This window comes from Manis javanica, chromosome 8 (genome assembly GCF_040802235.1).
Source record: "Manis javanica isolate MJ-LG chromosome 8, MJ_LKY, whole genome shotgun sequence".
Lineage (NCBI taxonomy): Eukaryota > Metazoa > Chordata > Mammalia > Pholidota > Manidae > Manis > Manis javanica.
The window spans coordinates 8,064,888-8,086,491 of NC_133163.1; the positions used below are offsets into that span (position 1 = coordinate 8,064,888).

Sequence of the window (21,604 nt, forward strand, 5' to 3'; positions counted from 1 at the left end):
ATGGTTAATTAAAATACACCTCTTGAACGCAGTCAGTGCAGGGAGGCATAGCAAAGTATTTGTCATTAAAATGTTGGCAAAATCCTTGTCCAGGGAGCACAGTTGTGAACCCTGAGAGATGATGGAAACCAAGGGCCTGTTTCTAGGTGACGAGTGTGCTGGTTCCAAGATTCTCGTCCTTGGACGCACTGGGTACTACATTCCTGCCCAGCAGCACCTCCCCGCAAGCTGGTTTATAAGCCCCCGAGTCCAGAATCATCCCCTCCAGGAGGGCGCCATGGTCCTATGATGCCCACCTCAGCCCTCAGAATTACAGGCAGTGAACTACTGAAAGCAAAACCCAGGGACCGTACAGGGCACCTGAGAGAAGGACCGGCATTTCCGGGCTGGGAATCACAGACTGGGGCGCCCTGTGGGGTCTGCGGTGCCTGCTCTTGAGGGCAACCAGGGCGGCTGGCTGCCCCGCTTTTCACAGGAGCTGGTGAGCAGTGTGACGCCGTCACTCACCAAGAAAAGTTCATTTCCCAAAATATCACACGCTGCAGGTAAACGGAAGAAAGGTCAGAATGATGTAGGTGTGCATGATATAAACCTTCTCGTACATAAAAATTGCCTAATTACTGGGAAGATACGGAAGAGCATCTATTACTCTGAGCAGCTAACCCCTGGGGCCGTATATGAGGGAAAGCACATCTCACAGCTGTTTAGACCCATCAGACCTCAGGTTTGCTCCAGTTGCAGAGAAAATACTGAAATTCTTTATGCCCCCACACCCCCCACATTACATATATGGCAATCTCTTTAAAAATATCATAAAATGTCAGTTATATTTGAATCTTTTGTATTCATTTCATACTTAAATAATGTGACTAATCATTGTTTCTTACTCTTTGTCCTTGAATTCCATTATGAAGATTCGAAAGGTGTAAATTTCATCCATTAGGTTTGGAGGCATACATAGTATGTTATTTGAATGAATTAAATTTTGCTGACTTCTATTTCAATCAGATTTTGAAATAAGTTGGGTGAGTATCATGTCCTCTATCACCTTTTATTTTGTTTGGTATCCAATCTCGGTGTCCCAAACTCTGCAAATATGGGTTCTTCATCATTCAACAGTCAAATCCCTTTGAAAGCACTACAATTCTTTCTAAAAATAATTTCATAATTCACTTACCCCCACCAAAAAAAATTACCTACTGGGTGTCTCTTATGTTCTAGATATTGGGAATCAAGGATTAAGTCAGGAGACAATTACTGTTTCAGTATTTCTGTAAGTTTTTTGGAAAAAGATAACATGTAGATATTTAATTCTAAAAATAGCTGTTTATAAGTGTAAAACAGGGAACAAACAGGAGGGATATCTAAGCCAGGTTGATGGCATCAGGGAAGGCTTCCTCGAGGAAGCAAAGCCAGACTCTTCAAGAACTATGAAAATTAGTTTGTGGGTAAGAAGAGAAAGGGCTTTTGGGTGGAGGTGGTGCCATTGCAAGGACAGGGATGGAGGCTTGAGCAGCTCCCATGAAGAACTTCAAGTCTTTTCTTTAACATGCACCATATCGGCATGAGCTATGAGTGAGAGACAAGCTCTTCATTTCCAATTAGTTTTTCTGCACAACAAATAAAGTATCCTCTGAAGTTTTCTTTTTGCCCTTGGGGCGTCGTCATAAATCAGTGTTGAAAGTCTGTATCTTTTTTAGAAGACAGTGAATATTAGAGACAATATGTTAGCCAGGGTAACATTTCCAGAAAGATGGGTAGGAATTACAGGGCTGAGGAGCGCTGAGGCTCTTGCAAGGCCTGGTGATGCGCGGACACAGGAAGTGACTCCCTGACCATCACAGGAAAAATGGTAGCCACAGACTCAACCAGAGAAAGTGGCTCGATTCTGCCATCCCATCTCTCCACACACATGCACACGTCCACACAGCTGTGAGTCACCTGGGATGGCTCTTGGTCCTTTATTCAGGTAGATGGTTGGTTAGACCAGCACTAGTGATTGCACAGCCTGGGGAAGAAACCCCAAGACTAGGAGCTATGCCTTCACAAAGGAGTGGAGACAGTGTATATACTCCAGGAGCCACCATAATGCTAGTCCCAGAATTCAGGGTATCCTCAAGGTCCACGCAGGAACAGACTTAAGGGTCCTCTGGCAGAGGGGAATGACTTTGGCCGAGGTCTTTCAGAAATGTCGCTTCTTTGTGGTGCCCACCTACATAACGTGTGATGCAAATATCACCCAGGACTTCCCATTTACTGGAGTTCCTTCACCTTGTAATAACTTTGAACTGTTTTGTTAATTTCCAGCATTTTCCCAAAGGGAAATAAAAAACTGAAACTCTTCTAAAAAGTCAAATCACTCAAGGGCAATTCCTTATCAAAGGCAATTCTTAATTGACAAATGCATGAAGTATGTCGATGCACTCCCATCTCAACCAATCTCTCTAAACGGTGAGGACAGCAAGGCTCACAGGATAGGGGGCATGGATCCAGTGCAAATGAACCCATCATCCCAGGTGGGGAAATGAGACTTCACACAGGAAATCCCAGCATGTGAGAACACAGCCGAGAACCTGAGATGTGTGTGCAGGACCGGAGAGTTAGTCAGCAAACCTTTATTGAACATTCATTTGATCACAGGTTCATCCATCTATCATCCGATGTTTGCCAAGTGGCTTCCTAGTGCCAAGAGCCAAGGATGCAGTTGAAGCAAAGTTTGCCAGCAACGAGCACGAGGTGAGGATAGGACACAATTGCCTTGTATGCCTGGTGCTTAAGAGGGCTGCACATATGGTGGGGCTTTAGAGGAACAGAACACCACCCCGTCTCATCCTCGGACCACTTGAGGCAGCCCATATCTACTAACATATGGCAAAGGCACAGAGGTCAGCCCCAATTGGGCTGCAAGATCATCCCAGCCCCTTCACTGTGATGGCACCACATATAACTTCTCCCTCTGCTCCCCTAGTCCCACCATCCCCCGGGGCAGCGGTGTGATGGAGCTGGCTGCCACCTCTTGAGGGAGGTGATTCTGAGCATCTTGCCCCAGCTCTGCATTCAGTTATGGCAGCTTGGTGCCCAGAAACCAGCCTCAGTGGGAGAATTTACACCACAGAAATTGGCAAACTACATCAGGACACATCCTGGACAGAAAACTGTCATTAACCATTGACCAGCACACCACAGCCCATGGGGTCAATCCCAACACACCCCTCAGTAAACTTTCCAAACACAAGACACCTCTTCATCTCAAGGTCTGTTTCCTGGGAACCTGATTTAAGACACTAGATGATCTTAGGTGGGGTTGCTCTGCAAACCCATCCCACCTCAGCCACTGCGACTTGGGGCGTTTCACCTAACCTCATTGAGCCTTAGTTTCTGTGTCTCAAATGAGAGGCTTCCCCTACAAGTTTTGGGCTGTGTTACATGGAGCGCTAGATGCGCAGTGTCTGTAAGAACATGGAAAGGATAGCTAACCCCAGTGTGGCCTGAGATCTGAGCCCTAAGAGATGATGAGGACAAGTCTCCAGGGTTGATATGAGGAATAGATAAAAGACTGGTGAACAAAAAGCTCCAGCCAGTGCCCAGCCTGGAACAATCTCTGCAAATGAATGAAAAGCTCTTGAACCTCAGTCCCATGAGAAAAGGATTCATTGCTTGCCCAGAATCTGGTAGCTCAAGAATGTGTCAAATCATTACATAAAATGGCCAAAGCCTGTTTTTTGCACAGCAGCACACAGCCTGGAGTGAATGATAACCAACCAACCCAAACGTAAGATTTCTGCTCACATTTTTTCTTCTCTGTTGTCACCATACACACAAGACAATTAGAGAATTCTAGGAGAGGCATTTAATGGAGACATCATTAAATCACACCACCTCCTTAGAACCACTCTGTTTTGCCTCCTGTGTTAGGCTGCTGGCTAGCGCCCTGGGAAGGGTCTGCCTTGGGACTGGCAGCACTCTCGTTTCAGAGAAGAGATCAGAACCACCCTCACCCAGCTTCAGTTGAGGGCCGATTACTACCATGGAGTGTGTATGCTGCTGCAGCTCTCTCCTTGTGGAGGGTAACCAAGAGGAGTTCTAGTGACCTGAGACACAGAATCATGCCTTTCTTGGAAGCAGATGAAAGCCACTTGTCTCTAGCATTCTGTTGTGCACCTTACAACTCCCAAATTGTGTGCTCGGGAACACAATCTGAGACATTGCTCATGTAGCTGTTTGGCAATGTGCTTTCCTGAGCTCTGTCTCATATTATTTGAAAATCAGCAGCAGTCACATTTCAGATAGGATTTATTAAGCAGAAATATAGGACACCCAGTTACATTTGAATTTCACATAAATCATGAATAACTTTAAAATAAGCATGACCTGGGCAATATGGACATATTTATGCTAAGAAATTGTTACTCATCTGAAATTCAAATTTAACTGGACATCCTTGTATTTTACCTGACAACCCTAATTTTCAGGAACTTTCGGAAATCAAAAAGAGAAAGGGAATTCTTGAGGCTCACCTTGAAGCAGCTTCAGCTGTTTTCTTATTCTGTGCCACTGGGTATTGTTCATCATTGCCAGGGTCTCCCATCCACTCTAACTCCGTGTGTGGCTGGCCAGTGGAGGGCCGTCTACAAGACGGGATGGAGTAAAGCAACCTTCCAATGACTTGAAATGAGAACTTTCTAGCTTTGAAACATCATGAATTTCAGAGGAATTGCCGGAGTTATGGAGAAAAGGCAGAAGAAAAAGGCCCCATGCACAATGAACACAGCTTAGGCCATGGGTAAGGTCTAACTGATCTCAATGACTGCTATCACTCTGTCCATCATCGCCATGCTCTTCTCAAAGCAGAAGAGGTGGATGAGACACAGCCTTTGCCCTTTGACAAGTTAATTTCTGGGTTTGGGGCCTGACTTTCCAAACAAAGCCAGAGACCTGTGCTATACCTGAGAAGGTGGGCTGAGGGGAGGAGAGACAGAGAGAGAGATCCGAAACTGTGTGACACCCAGGATTTGCCCTCGTGGGTGGACAGATCCTTACAGATTCTCGCCTGCATTCCTGGAGCAAACAGCCAAAGAGAGGGTGAGGTACATCCAAAAGCTTCCACATGGGGCAGTGCTTTCAGGGCTCCCATTTCTGCCACCAAGACTCGCACCCACGGACGAGGCTGAAAGAGGTCCTCACAGTCCACTGGTAATTACAAAACAGATCACCTTCCATAGATCTCATTACTTAACAATCCTGCCATTCAGGTCATGAGCTGACACAAATAATGTATTGCTATTTTTAACTTCCTATTACAGGGGTGTGAAGGCCATACATGCTGATCACCAAGTATTTCCAGTTCTCCTTCCCAAGGCAGCCTGGCCCTTACAAGGGAAAGGACAAATCCCTGCGGTTTTTAAGCCACTGACATTTCAGAATTGCTACTGCAGTATGAACAGCTGCACCTACTGGTAACACCAGGGTTGAGAATATTTGTGGGGGCAGGAGTGCCAGGACCAGGTTGCAATGGCTGAGCATGTTATCTGGTCACTCAGAGACTGTAGCCTCAGGAGAGCGGCAAAAAGGGTGACTCTGGGGCCAGACAAGGTTGGGCTCATACCTTGTTGCATGATTCATCAGCTGTGTGACTTTGGGCAGGTCATTTGACCTCTGACAGCATCAGATCCCAGAAGAATCACAACACTCTTGCCCCAGGGTTACTATGAAGATGAAATGCAATAATGCATACAAAAGAGCAGTGCCTGGAGCATCGTAAGCCCTTAATAAAGTTGTTATTAATGCACTTCTATGTATTTGTATTAGTACAAGATGATGGTCCTAAGAATCCCCATGATACATTTTGCAATCTCTACTGAAGTTTCCAGAGGAGCTTATGGCCTTCTAGGGCCGCTGGTTCACTTTGGACTAAATGGCTGCCAGTCACTTCTCTGACTCGGCCGTCTCCCTTTACCTTCCACCTCACTAGGCCTGGTTCTGCCTCTCCAGTGACTCAGAAAAGCCTTATTCTTCTTTCACATGACAGATTTTCAAATATTTCGAGACACTGACCTTCTCCACCACACCCCCCATAACCACTTCCATCCTCTTCTCCTGACAAAACAGCCCCACGGTTTCCGCTGTTTCCTCATGTGACATGGTTTCTAACCATTCTCCATCCTTCCCACCCTCATTTGGAAGCACCTCAATTTGTCCAGCTCCATGCAAGTGGGGGATACCAAGGTGTGGCCCACTGGGTACTGAGCAGTGAGCCATGCAGCCCCTAAGCAGCCTGTGACCCCCATTTCACTTCTCAGTTTTCCCCACCTTCCAAGCAGTTACTCATTCATGCAACAAATACTTATCCCACAACAACTATGTGCCAGACACTGTGCTTAGTACTAAGGCTGTAAGACCAAGACAGCAAGAGGGTCACAGTCTGCTGGGGGGCACGGGTGAACCGGAAGGGCCGCCCAGACTCTCCTGACTCTTGGGATCATCCAAAGCGCTTAGTAAATCATTTCAGCAGCAAACATGATAAGCAGATTTCTAGGTCCTTATGTAATGGAATGGAGGTTCTTCTTTCTACGATTTCTCAATTTCTCGCACATCACCAACAGTGTTTCTGTCACCACACACCAGCACATTCTAAGTCCCCTAGTGTGCAACAGGTCAGTGCTTGGACACTTAATTCATTTGAAGTATGTGACTATTCCTCCTGACGCTGTGCGTCTCTCGAGCACTGAGCATCTCTTAAGAAAGAAACTGTCCTTACTGCAAAAACAAATTATAAGGTAGAAGGTTCCACTTGTCCTTTGAGGTGCCAACACAAATATAGTGTCTGGCAGAGAGTGAGTGCCCAAAAAACATTTGCTACACAAGTGAATTTTTTAAAAGAGGAGAGGAAAGAAGGGTGGTCACTGACCTAGCAACAGAGTGGGGGCTCCCCCAGCCGCACAGGACATCAGGTCCCCCAGGTGCAGGGCTGAAAACGAGGGCACTTGTTTGGACCCTAGCCTTCTTTTCCATTCGGAGTGGCCTAAGAGCTCCAAACAATTTAAATTTATGGAGGGATAAAATGAAGGCAACTTCTTAAAAAAGAGAAGGAAAAAATTAAGGAAGAAAAAAGTAGGTCTAGAAACAGAGAACAGAGAAAATAATAAGATACAACACACTTCCCAGAACTGAGAAACAAAATCCTCTGGTCCGAAAGGGCCGCTGAATCCAAGCTGCATCGTGTCAAAGCCTGAAGTGCCTCTTCGGGGGTCACTGTGCTTCCACTCTTGTACCTCTCTCTCCCTTCTGTCTTCCCAGAGCAGTGGTGTTGTCTTTTAAAAGGGTAAGGTGGAGCCTATCACTCCTCTGCATGTAACTTTCCAAGGGCATCTGTATTTCAAATAGAATAAAATCCTAAGTCTAAGTCCTTTCCACAACCCTACATGTACGGCCTAGGCTGAACTTTCTGGCACTCTTTTCCTTTGTCACCCTCCATTCCCTGCTCTTCAGACATGCTGGGCCCAGGACCTTTACACTTGCTTTTCCCACCTGGAACTGCCTTTCCCAGATGGCTCCTCCTTCGCAGATTCCAGGCCTCAGCTCTTAACATCACTTCCTCAGAGAGATCTCCCTGGTCCCTACACAGCACCCACTGTTCAACAGTCTTCAAATTCATGTATCCATCTGTATTCTATACTGTACTTGTCACTATCTGAAATTATTGTAGCTATTTTATATTTCTTATCTTTTTTCTCCCCTACCAGATTATAAGCTCCACAAGAATGAAAACTTTCTCTGTCTTATTTACTGCAGTACCTCCAAGGTTTAGAACAGTGCCTTGGATGGAGTAAGTGTTCAATATCTGATAAGTAATTGAGTTCCCAGAATGACAAATGACAAGAAGTTTCACCAAGACAAGGATAAAGAAAAGATCCTAAGACTTTCAAAGAGAAAAAGAAATCAGGAGGCATTACATTTTCTCTCAACAACAATCAAATTCTAGCAGACAGTAGTGAGAGACTTTAAAAAATCTTAAGGGGAAGAATTTTCAACCTAGGCTTCTATACCTAGCCAAACTATCAGATACGAAGGTAGATTAAAGATAGGATCTTTTAGGACATGTTAGGATTAAAAAAATTATGACCTCCCATGCATATTTTTAAGGAAGCTTCTGGAAAATGTACTAGTTTGAAGCAAGAGAGAAAATTAAGAAAGAAGCAATAGAAACCAGAAGAGGAGACATAATACAGCAAAGTGGTAAAGAGAAGTCCAGCATTACAGTGAGGGATGCTCCAACTGAAATGCTGTGCAGGAACCTGGGATTTGGTGGAGCGAGATGGAAGGCTCCAGAAGGGAGGACTCTAGTTTAAAAGAAAATAAAGAAATTGATCAACTTCCTAATATGACCGAGCATATAAAAGTAAAAACTGCTGATAGATATTACAATGGATCTGATGAAACAACTGTAAAGAATCAAAATTATGTAGAAAACATTACAAATAAAAAAAATGAGGTCCTTTTTAATTCCAGGAGAAACAAAAAGTTTTACAAAAAAAGGAAATGATAGCACAATACATTGAAATAAACAATATTTAACTAGTTGAAATAATGTAAACACTGAGTACCAATTTATCTAAAGACATTTAATTCCACTGAGAGGACAGAAAAGAGAAAAGGGTAGAGAAGAGCTAAGATCTCATCTCATCTACCATAACAAAAACTCAACTGTTGACTGTGAAAGTTGATAAACAGTAAGTCTGTCAATGTCTCAAGATTCAAGATCAACATGGAAATCTCAGTTGCACTTCTTTATATTAACAATGAACTTGTGGAAAACAAAATTAAAAACATAACACTGTTAACAATTGCTCCAAGGAAAATGAAATACTTAAGTAAATGCTTAACATAATCACTACATGATCTGCATTCTGGAACTTAGAAAATAACTGATGAAAAGAAATTAAGACCTAAATAAATGGAGATGCACATTGTACATACACCAAAGACTCAACATACTAAAGATGTTGATTTTCCCAAAATTGATCTACAGTTTTAATGTGATTTCTATCAAAATTCCACCATGTTTTTGTAGACATAATTGAGTTTATTAAAAAATTTATGTAGAAAGGCAAAGATTCTAGGCTAAAACATCTTTAAAAAGAAAGACAAAGTGAGAGGAATCACTGTACCTAATATTAAGGCTTACTATTTAGCTATAATAATCAAAACAGCAAGCTACTGGCAGAGGAATGGACATACAGATCAACTGAGCAGATGATACAGAAACAGACTCACTTATAAATATTACCAACTGATTTTTGACAAAATACAAAAACAATCAAAGGAAGATGTCTTTTCAAAAAATGGTACTGGAACAATTGGACATCTCTAGGCAAAAAATTGAAACTTGTCTTAAAACTCAGACATACAAAAATTAACTAACTGGATGAGAGACTTACATGTAAAACATAAAACTATAAAACTTTTATAGAAAAGACAGTCTCTTCAAAAAATGGTGGTGAGAAAACTGGAACAGCTAAATGGTAGAGAATGAAACTGAATTACTATCTAACAATATACACAAAAATAAACTCAAAATAGATTAAAGATCTAAATATAAGACATGAAATCATAAAACTCTTAGAAGGAAATATGAGCAAAAGTCTCTTGAACATAAGCATGAGTAATGTTTTCCTGGATACACGTACCTAGGCACGGGCAACAAAAACAAAAATAAACAAGAAAGACATCAAACTAAAAAATTTCTGTATAGCAAAGAACACCATCAACAAAATGGAAAGGCAACCTATGGTACAGGAAAATACACTGACAAATGATATCTGATAAGGAGCCAACACAAAATATGTATAGAAATCATATGACTCAATACCAAATAAATAACCCAATTAAAAAATGAGCAATTGAACTGAACATTTTTCCAAAGAAGGGATACAGATGGACATAGAAACAGTAAAAGATGTTCCACATCACTAATCAGGAAGACGCAAATCAAAACCACAAGGAGGCATCACCTCATGCCAGTCAGAATGGCTACTACCCAAAAGGAGTAACAATTGTTGGTGAGGATGTGGAGAAAAGGGAATCCTCCTACATTGTTGGTGGGAATGTAACTTGATGCAGCCCCTGTGGAAAGCACTATGGAGATTCCTCAAAAAACTAAAAAAAAGAAATACCATACAACCAAGTAATTTCACTTCTAGGAATTTGCCCAAAAACAAAATCTGATTCAAAAAGGTACATTAACTCATTTATTGCTGCATTATTTACAATAGCCAAGATATGGAGGCAATGATAGTGTCCAACAATAGATTAGTGGAACATGTGGTACATATACACAATGGAATATTATTCATCCATAAAAAGAAAAGAAGTCCTACCATTTGTAACAACATGGATGGATCTACAGGGTATTGTGCTCAGTGAAAAAAAGTAAAATTATGTACAAACAGGTGAGTTCTAACGTATATTTCAGGCACTCACTTAAAGCCCACAAAGGCTATCCATCAATAGCTAGAGGGTCCCCTGAAAAGCAGGGCTGTTCCTGCCTCCCGCCCTCCAAGGGAGAAGCCATCAAGCCCTGACCTCTTAAGAGGGTTTATGACCTGATTTTCAAAGTCAGTCCTGCTTTTATCAAAGGTCAACTAGTTACATATACATTTTTGATAGTCATTGATTTTACCATATATAATCTAACACTGGATAAAATGGCCTCTCTTGCCCTCTTCCATGAGCTTCTGGGAAAGAGCAAAAAGTCATGAGAGGGCCTCCAGCATTTCTTGTCCTTTGCTAAGACAAATTGTTCTGGCATTTGTCAGCAAGGCCACACTTCCACGGGTGGCACCTCAAGTCATCCAGCCAAAGGCTGGAGAAGCAAATCAAGACGGAAGATCTTATGTGGATGTGGACCACTACACAAAGGTGAGATGGAGAGCAAGCGAGCGTTGGGTTTCGCTGGACCTCATCTGCCAGGTGGCCTCTAGGGAAGACTGCACCCCGAAGCCAAAGCTCGATAGCAGTACTGCAGGTGTCAGAGAAAGCTAATCAGAAGAATGGCCAGAATCTGAGAAATGGAAAGTATTCCAACCTCTTACTGATTTAAAATTTTATGATTAAAATACAATTCCTAATATCTGCTGAATGGGGAAACAAAAAGCTATCATCTGACGTTTTAAAAAATCTATGTATTTTTGAAGCAGAAAAACTATGTATTTCAAAACAGGACACTGGCAGAACAGGCGGTGCAGGTGGGGAACTGCTCCAACCGCACCCAGCTGAGTCAAGGCGACAAAACTTATTTGCCTACCAGCTTTCTTCCCACATCTTCATTCCCAGGGTTCGCATGATTCAGAGACAAAATGGCAACGGAATTCACCTTGTATCAGTATTTCTTTTGAGAGCCTGAACCCAAATTATAAAAGTTTTTGAAATTAAGTATCTTTGAAAACAGAAAACAGACTGCTATCTCAATGGGAGGGAGGGCATTCCACGTAGAAACTAAAATCATGATTAACTGATCTGCGAACGGTTGGGTGTGTGTTAGAAATGGTCTTCTGAAATTTAAAAATAATTACAGTGGGGCCTGTCAATGAGGTGACGAGTACTTTGAGCCTATGTAATGGCTCATCTGCAATTTTTTTTTTAATGTCTGGCAGAATGTTTTACAAACTAAACTCAGCAAGACGACAATTCTACCAGAAGGTGCCTCAGATGGTTTTCCTAATAATTTTGATCAGCTGAAATGAAGAAAAACATAATTTCAATTATTCACTTTCAAAAACCACCCATTTTAAGTTGGAATATTAAATGCCCCTTTCTTCCTCCCTCCATTACCATCAACCAAATAGAATCAAACCTCACAGAACCCTTGCAAAAAGAAAAAGCATGTAAGGAGTAACTTCATGTTAACATACCAAAAATTTTGTCAACATGTTTTTGCCACTTGAGGTTGTCCAGCTTATGTGTACCTTTGCTTGAGATGATTAAAGTCCCTTTAGAGATCTCGGCGGAAGCTGGCATTGCAACTGCTGCAAAGATCTAAGTGCAAACCACCATATATTGGCTTTTGTTTTAATAGCCTTTTAACCAACTTTGTTAATGGACTGAATGCAATTTAGATATGGAACTTGGCTAAAACGTAGCTTCAATTGGCTATTAAAATTTAAGAGCCAACTAAGATAGCTAATTACAAAAAAAGCTCCAGCGATAATGCTAAGCAGAATTAGTAATAGCAAATGACAGTCTGTCTAGTCTTATTCCCATAGGGAAAGAAACTCTTAACTGAGAAGTCAACCAGACAGTGTGCAGCAAACCTGATTGCATTACTGGTATTATGGCATACAAATCTGGCAGCTCGCTGGGACAAAACGGGGAGTCAAGTCTGTCAACCTCGTCAGAAAACTGACCCCCTTTTACGTGCGTTAGAGCAGACTCTGGGATATTTTATTTGCATTCACAGGTACGCATAAAGGCTCTTTCACTGAGGAACACTGCTGTAAAACCCTAGCAGACACTAAGAGTGAGGAGGGAAGGAACTGAGCCTCAAAAGAGCACATTCACCTTCACCTGCACAGAATCCGTCTTTCCCTTTAGGAATTTAGGTCTGAAAAAGACAATAAATATCTGAATGCTAAAAAGTTGAGCATAGAGGGGGGGGAAATGTTCGACTTTGCTTCATTACAGATACCCTCATTATGGCATCAGCTGAAGTGCAGACGAGCTCTCCTGTGAAGATTTATCATGTGTGGTGGCCACTTTGAATCGGAGGTACTGGAGTCTTTAACATTCCCTAGTCAAGTGTCTCCCTGCTGTGCCTGTAAATGTCAGTCCAGTTTTTTCACGGCTGTGCGCACAGATTAGAAACAGCAGGAGAGCTTGGGAGTATGACTACAATACCAGTAAGGACACTTGTCTTCGTGGCACTGCTCAAGTGATTCTTGGAATGTAGGACCCTGCTGTTTTCTAATATTTACACACAACTGGAGTCAAGAGCAGTAAATGCGGTCTAAAGGCAGCTTGCTTCTTTTGTTAGGGGCTTTACATTCAAATAGGGTATCAACAATAAGACCAAAAAAAGGAAAAAGACCCACTATTTTAAAAAGTTTCCTATTTCCTCCCAATTTTGCTGCTAAAAGACGAACCAGGTATCATCATGACTGTCCGCTTGGCTCGACCCTCCCTTCCAAACATTTTCACTGTGCAGCATACAGTTCATTGGGAACAGCAGGTATTTCAGATTCTTAACCTTGAGTTGGGTATTTGCAGGCTGTGACTCCTCTGACCTCTCCAGGAACAGACAGGGCCTTCAAAACCATTTTGATGTAATTTCACACACCTTTGATTTCTGAACACTTTGCATGATATATCAAAGACTTATTTTGGGGCTGTAGCACCTGGAATACAACTTCATTCAAGAGCCTGGTTAGAAACTTTAGAAAATGGGGGGTGGGGGAACTATGCCTGTGCAATTTAATAAATGTCTAAATGGTCCTTCTTTAAATTATAAATGGTAGGGTAAATCACATAAACTTTTTAATATCTGCCAAGGACCTGTGGACTAGAAACTTCAGGGAGTCGTGGTGGGTCGGGGGAGGGTTGCACCGGCACCAGATCGCGTACCTTTGCAACTAGTGTTAACAGATTAGCATGTGCACAACAGTTCTCCAGTTGAACTGACTTGTGTTAGCACCATAATATTCTGTAAGAGTAAATGAAGGCCAAAGAACAAAGTTTTTTATTACCCTTTGAGGGTTGGTGTGTGGGGTGGGGGTATTAAAATGCCCCTTTAGAAGACCTTAACATAAAGCTCTCCTTAGGACCTTGAAAGCACACTTCTATCTAAGAATGTTCAAGAAGTAAACTATTTCTCTCTTCTCTCTTCATTGGGCAATCTAATAGAATCAATATGTACTTCCCAGCTGTAACTTTCCCTGTGATCTATTGTCCTGGAATCTTCCAGTGTTCAGGGTTAGCAGACCCTTTAGCTGCTTTACTCTGACTTCTAAGTACTAACACATATTGGACCCTTATGAGGAAAGTCTGAGAGACTGTGTACGGGCATCTCTCACATCTGAGAACTACACCAAGAATGACCACCATGACCTTCTGCAGTAAGGCTTTTGTGTCAAGGTCAGAAAGTATACTGAATACAATTTTTCAGTTTTTAATCAAATCATGACCTGGGTGTTACAGGTGTTCATTTACTTAATTGTAATCACTTTTCACATACTTCTAAGAGATATCAGAAGCAGAAAGACAACCTACAGAAAAGTGGGAACAGATTTCAGACTACTGTCCCAACTCCCCCAACCCCTGTCAAGACCTGGAGTCATGCCTTTAAAACTCCTTCCTGCCTCTGCACTCCAGGCATACATATCTTATAGATCATCTCCACTCATACATTTGATAATCCAGACTTCAAACAAATGCTGGACTTAGAATGAAGTCAAAAGAAGGAAAGAATGTTTCAAAGATCATTTGCAGTGGTTCACACATAAAACTGTAATTTGCTCAATGCAGAAATTTTACAGGTAATTTTATAATGAGCCAAAATCACAGGAATTTAGGACTACTATGTATAAGGTGCAAAATGTTATTCTATAAAAGAAAACTCACCATTACATGAATAACACATCCTCAGTACAGTGGAAATGGTAAGCATTTATTTGTAAAATAACACCCCAGTGACAGAGCTGCCTAAACCATCTGGTCAGCGGCAAACTGCATGGCACCACTAACATGGTGTGAGGCTCTATTTTTCTCCAGACCCTTTTCCAATATTCATTCTTCAGTATGTCTCATACTCTTGATACCAGCAGACTTTAATGAAAGAGGGGGATACAGAGTAATCTGCAATTTTAAAGGAAACAAAAACCACTAAATTCATCCACGTAAATGTGGTAACTATGAAAAATTACGTCGGCATGATACAGGACTTAACACATAACAGCCAAAGGACACGAGTTTGATTTTTATAGTGGTGGTGAAATAGGGGAACTTTCCCTTTCATTTTGCTACCTGTTAATGTGGTTTGGGTAATAAATAAGAATTAATAAGAAAAATGGCATTAATTAAACCAATGCGGTACTGCCGTAAGAACAGACAGATAAATGAAATTGAACAGACAGTCCAGAAACAGATCCTGGTATAAGAACTTAGTATGTACTAAAGCAAGTGTTACAGACCAGGCTGGAAGGTAGGTGAGGAAGAGAATTTATTTAACAAAAGGTACTGGAGATACCAGTTAGCTGTTTGGAGAAAAGAATCTAATGTGATCCTTGCCTCATGGCACACATACACCAAAATTAATTCCATACAGATTAAAAATTGAGAAGCATTAAAACAAAAATCCTAGGAAAGGCCATGGTAAATACTTCTGATTAAAGGATGGGAGGTATTTTAAAACACTGGTGGAAATTACAATGAAATAATCAAAAGATTAAAGCCCTAAAAAGTAATAATGTTATCAACAAAAATTAAACAAGGAAAAGTCAGTAACAAACACAACAAAGGGTTAAGATCATTACTGTACATTAACAGTACAAACACCAACGAAGAAATAGAATAATTAGTTTACAAATGAAAATTTGCTCAGGTTCACAGGCAATTAAAAAAATACTACCTTATCAAATACTCAAGGATGACAAAATCAAGCTGAGCCCTCTAAATTACTGGGTACAGTGTTACCTGCTGGATTTTTGCAAAGCAATTTGATAATATGTATTAATAATCTTCCATTTTCCTAGTATTTGACTCAGTGCTTCCCTTTTGAAGATCTAAGGAAGGTTTGTACAACGTGGACAAAGATTTCTGTACAATTTTATTCAAGAATATTATTTACAACATCCCAATACGGGAAATACTTTAAAGGTCCAATATTAGGGAAAGGATCCATAAAGTATCATAAATCCAGAAGATGAAGTAATATGGAAACATTGAAATGATATTCATGAAGTATCTATAACAACATGAAAAGTATTTAATTCCAGCTTTAAAAAGAAATACGCAAGGTTTTATATAAAGCATAATAGGTATTTAAATGTTGTCAAAACATTACCAGTGCTTGCCTGCGAGTGGTAGTAGTCAGGCTAGTTAGTCTTTTGACTTCTCTGTATGTTCTAAATTTTCTACAATGACCGTGTATTATTAATATATTTTGATAATAAAGAATACAGAGAACTAAAAACAGTATTTTAAAGGATAAACATGTACAGAATGCTCAACTATATATACACATATACATATAATTTATTTATCTTTCTAGCACTAATTTATTGCTATGCAACTTAGGCCTTTATATGCATCTTTTAAATTTAGTGATTCAAAAAAATAATTGGGGTTTTATAGCTCTGGCCTATTAGTGTTTATTTGTCTTAAGAGATCAGTACTGAAGAACACCTACAAGCTATTATTTTACTTCAAGGCTTAGTTGGTTACCAAAGATTTACCAGTTGCTTTGTAGAAAATGTAGAACCACACTTAACAGCTCCTTGTATGAACAAAAACAAAGAATGGCAAAATCTACTGAATGCAAGTATTGGAAAGTAAAACAATGCAACCTAAAAATAATAAACATGAACCGAAAATGGCCAGAAAAAGCAAGCATAACTCCGAATGACAAGGAGGTTCTTAACCATTTTTAAAAAATAAAGGGGCCTAAGAAAACCCAGTGCTTCAGGAAACAGAACAGCAGAATAAGGAGCTACAGCTGATGAATCAAACTGGCTACTATGGCTACTAGTTTTTAGTTTCCACAGCCCTGCCAACAGAATAACATTCAAGAAAATGCCAGCACTTGTTAGAAACAATATGGGAGGAAATATCTGTTTTCTTAATATTTAACTAACAGGTTTTACTGTGTTTTTGTTTTTTGGAAAATAAAAAAGGCTAAGGCATATACACGAACACACATACACACACACACACACACAATTTATCCTATTTTAAGCATCAATGTGTTTAAAACAGAATCTGAGAGTTGATTTAGGTGTTACAAACAGACTTGGGACCATAACGGTGACCAGCACTTTACAGAAAATGGGAGGAAGCTCTGCCCAAAATCTACTTCTCTCTCCTGTAAGGACTCTCAGCCTTAGAACTTCAGAAGGCATTTAAAAGATTAACCTTCAAAGACAGTCTGCAGATCTGTTTTGCATTTTTAACATCTGACCACTACAGTGATAAATGGTTCACATAACAACTATCAATATTAGATAGCCAGAAGTTAGTCTTTGTGTTGGTTCAGAGTTCCTCAAAACAGGTACAACCTTAACAATTTTTGGTATGTCTACATCCCACCTGTACTACTATTTACTAAATATTTTCTTCAAATCAAGTTTTTTTTTAAAAAGCTAAAATACCTACTTTAGGCTTATCCTGAGCAGTAGAGAAATCACTAGTTTTAATGTGCCATTTATACTTTGAACACTACTTATATTTTGAGTTCATACTAAAATAAATGCTTAAATATTTAAATAAAAGTATACCCACATACCATCTAAAAACACTGTACATGCTACAAGAGGTAAGGTGTACACCACCCTTTAGAAAATACAATCCAATACCATTTCTGTAACAAAGGAAATCTTGAAAATGTTCATAAATATTAAATTCTAAGCTTTTATTCCCAAGGCAATTATAAAATGTCCACATCTTAAAATCACCAAAACTCTAAAGTGCTTGGTTTGCTGTAGAAATACTATATGCTACAAAAACTGAAACTTGTAAGAAAAATAACCTCCTGTGAATAAACAATAAGCTATAGACAGAAAGACAGATGGAGCTATAGGCCACAGGATTTCCTTAGAGGAAGCCGATCTATAAAACCTTTGATGATGCCACCACTTGATAACGTATCACCTGTTTTCTTATCATATAGCTTGCATACTTAAATAATTCTTATTTAATCTGACTTCCAAATACGTATATTTTATCTCCCACAGATAAACTTATTACTCTAATTTTTCTTTCACATTCCTTTCCCTTCTTTATGCCTCTCGTCTGATACAGCAGGTGCTTAATAAATGCTTGTGGAACTCAACAAAATCAATACAAACCAGACCTTATGGTCACAACAAATTGTGTATTTGTATCAAGCAAAAAGAGACCTTTATTTTAAGTTTTCTATTTCCTTAAAAGTGAGGACTTTGTCAAACATTTTTATACACTCAGGGAAATATACAGCATTAGAGAAATGCAGGCCATAGTCATTTTTCTTGTATGTACTCCAGAACCTCAACACACACACAGCTTGGGATAACTTAGAGAGTATAGCCTAAAGATTCTGAAATTTTATAAATTAGCCTTTAGTAAATTGTACAAAGTATCTGATTTAAAAGTTTGTTATTTTTCAAAGACACTAGTATTTCACTGTTATCTCCCACCCCGCAAGACTCACATGATGATATAACACTTAAAACAGAAAAAGAAAGAAGAGTCAAATGAAAGGAAGAAAAGAAAAATTGGTTCACAGCCAAATTTGGTTTACTTCTGGACTCTTCTTCTGGTTTTTGAACCTGGAAGAGAAAACAAAGAAATTTAAATCATTAATCATTAACTTACAAAAGCAAACGGAGAACATGAATGTAAGTATTTCCATATATAATTATATGTAAAAAGACATCTGACTCGAATGATTTGTGAAGATGAAATTCATACACAAAAGCATAATTATTAATACCCTGAAACTCTTAGGAAATTGGTCAATTTTTTCATTCATCAAAAAAATATGCTAACAAAGTCTACCTTCCAGTCTAAGTTCTATCAGAACACTTCCACTTACAAAACGTATCTGATTTACACTTGCACTGAATTGTCTCTCCCCCAAATATTTATTGTACAATTTAAAACAATTCAAAATGTAAGATAGCAACAAGATAGCATTCTTTCTTTGGAAGGGAAACAATACGGTAATGTATGTTATGAAAAGCAAGGAATTTTTTTATAAAGGTATTGCTTTTTAGGGCTCTCTTGTCCCCTCCTGGCATGAGCCAGGAGCTAAATTCTCTCACTTTATTTCTAAATAAAAGCCTGTACCTTGCTCTCTTAAAAAAATAAGTAAATAAATAAAAATAAAGGTATTGCTTTTTAAAACCTGTTACTTATATTCTTTAGACAGGAGAGTGCTGGGCTATTCCAAACTACAGTCTTTTCCACTAGGAATGAACTAAATCCCACCGGTAGCTTTCCAGAAAAGTACCCCATCTGATATTGGCCTAGGTATCTTGTGACAGTTCTTCTCCAACTATTCCTGAATTGGGAAAAATCAGTGATTCTTTATTGGTGGCATAAAGAATTCTGCCCCATAAAAAATTCCATGTGGGAATGCTACCTCACCAAAGAAACTTTGCTCCTGACTCCCACGCCCACTCCACCCGCACCTGGTGCACAGCAGTCAGAAGGGTGTGCTTAAGCCTGACCCCAACTGCCTAGTGCTGGCACATGAACGTGCTTCCCCTGCCAGGAAGAGCAGCAGTGCCCGCAACTAATCAATGCACACATACCCAATAAGATCAATACTTCTTTTCTAAACATACAAAACATTCTTTCAATTTAGGACAAGATATCTACCACACACGTCTACTAACCAGTTTCTAAAGGTTTTCTGATTACAGGTTTATTTTGTGACTTATTTGTAAGATCAGTTTAAAAATTTGTGGTTTTTATTTTCCCAAGTTCTAATTGCTATTCAATTGCCATATATTTCAATTAAAGCAAACCTTGAACTTGTATGAATATCTCTTTTTTTCTGCCACTCATAATGCATAACCTGTATTATGGCTGGTTATGAGCTTTTTCTTCAATTTTGCGATATATAATATATATAGCCTTCTTTTTAAAATAACTCATGGTAGATTTTGAGTTTTTTTCTCGAGAATTTTAAAATTAACTTTGCATAGAAAACCGAGAATGTTGTGATTATCTGAGACTGGTATAATGGGCTATCACAAAACCAAGGTCAATAATCAATACTACAGTATATCTTCCTTTCAATAAATTGTGAATCTGTAGTCACATTACAAAGGACACTAAAGTTAACAATTACCGCTACATTCAAGTAGTTTTATTCCCATTAAAGTCCTAATTTGACATTCCACTGTTTGATTAAATACCATTGCTGCTTAGCCCCTTCAATCTGGATTTAAAGTTTTTCAATGCAACTAAAAATGCTATCACACCTGGGATTTATTATATAATCACCACCATGCAACTGACAGACTTTGCTACATGTATCAATTCAACATTTTCCTAACAATTCTAATTGCTGCAGAAGAAATCTGTTTCTCTTCCCATCTCTTTAAAAAAATCCAGTTCACAAAACATTACTACTGGTAAAAGTTCCAATCATAAGGCTAATGTGTAAAATTCAATATTTGAAAAATAAAAAATACAAGTTTTGGTTACTCTCCTATGATTTTATAATGCAGAAGGAAAAAAACAAGTGGGAAATTTCTTTATGGGCTGCCCTTAAAAATACCTCTTTCTTGACTAGACCACAGATAGTCAAAAGGTAAACTTAAATCATGCTTTCCTTAAGATTTCTCAAGAATGGTCCAACATCAAAGGCACTTCAAAGTACCAACAAGAGTAGGTGTTGAGTACTGTCCATTTTATGAGCAAATGAAACAAAGTATAGTAGCCATAAATATCATGGCTACAGTAACAGTTTTGAAATATTGGCATGGTTTTGAAATGCCAGAATACACAGGGCTTTTTTTTAAGGCTTATCATTTTGTGGGGAGAAAAATTACTTGCAGCAAATAACCAAATTTTCTCAATTGGTAAAAATTATGCCTTGCATAAAAATAAAAGGATTAGAGGCCTCTGTTCTTCTTGAAAACCACCCCGTCACCCCCTCTCTTTCTTTGAGAAAACCTACACAATACACATTTTGAAAGCTTTCAGAATGTGTTCTCACACAATAGACCCCCAACTAGTCAAAATGAGTTTAGGTGTATCAAGAAAATTATACAGGTTTTTAAAATGGTCTAAATAGATATTAAAGGAAAGTCGCTCCCATTTTGCTTGGCACAGCATTCTGAAAGATCACATAGTGAGAAAAATCTCTTACCATATTGTAAACCATAAACTGTGTTTGAAAATAAAATTGTTAATGAAGAAACTGACATTTCTAAAGCTGCTGTTGGAGGCAACCACTCTTGAAACACGTTTATGATACAAAATCTTAAAACTCTAAAACACAGAATTCACTGAATTGTATTATATATTTCTTAAAAAAATACACACGTAATACTGTACCTTCCCCTTCAACTTTCTTTAAATTGATGAATACAAATACACATTTTCATGAATCCTTGGTTTTTTTGTTGTTGTTGTTTCCCTGGAAGCAGTAACACTTTACCATCTGAGGTAATATTTTTCTCATTTATAAATACTTAGATAGTAAAATACCTTAACTAGCCTTATACTTTAGGGGAAAAAATGAATTACAATGGAGAAATAAACAGCATTTAAGTAAGGCAATTTGGAGTTTATATCAAAAAGGGAGAATCTGACTATTCTTTACCTTCCTTCTTTTAAAAAAAAAATCTGAATTGTTCTCCTTAAATACAGATGGGGTCTACTCTCTTCTGTGATTAATGAAAATATC

General features: G+C 39.2%; 1 protein-coding gene and 1 long non-coding RNA gene across 11 annotated transcripts in view; both read right to left on the minus strand.

The window, feature by feature from the left end:
* Nucleotides 1-246: 246 nt before the first annotated feature.
* LOC140843240 (uncharacterized) lies at nt 247-8,791 on the minus strand. Its single transcript, XR_012120844.1, has 3 exons — nt 4,518-8,791; nt 888-1,088; nt 247-539 (listed from the first exon to the last, which is right to left on the minus strand). It is a non-coding gene; the product is annotated as an uncharacterized lncRNA (long non-coding RNA).
* Nucleotides 8,792-15,796: 7,005 nt separating this feature from the next.
* The window catches only part of VRK1 (VRK serine/threonine kinase 1), an 84,384-nt gene continuing 78,576 nt past the window's right edge, over nt 15,797-21,604 (minus strand). For all 10 annotated transcript variants that reach the window (XM_073241883.1, XM_036991786.2, XM_036991787.2 and 7 more), the window contains one exon: nt 15,797-18,509. In XM_073241883.1, coding sequence (XP_073097984.1) covers nt 18,478-18,509 — 32 coding nt within the window. In that variant the 3' untranslated portion in view covers nt 15,797-18,477. The remainder of the gene's footprint in view (nt 18,510-21,604) is intronic.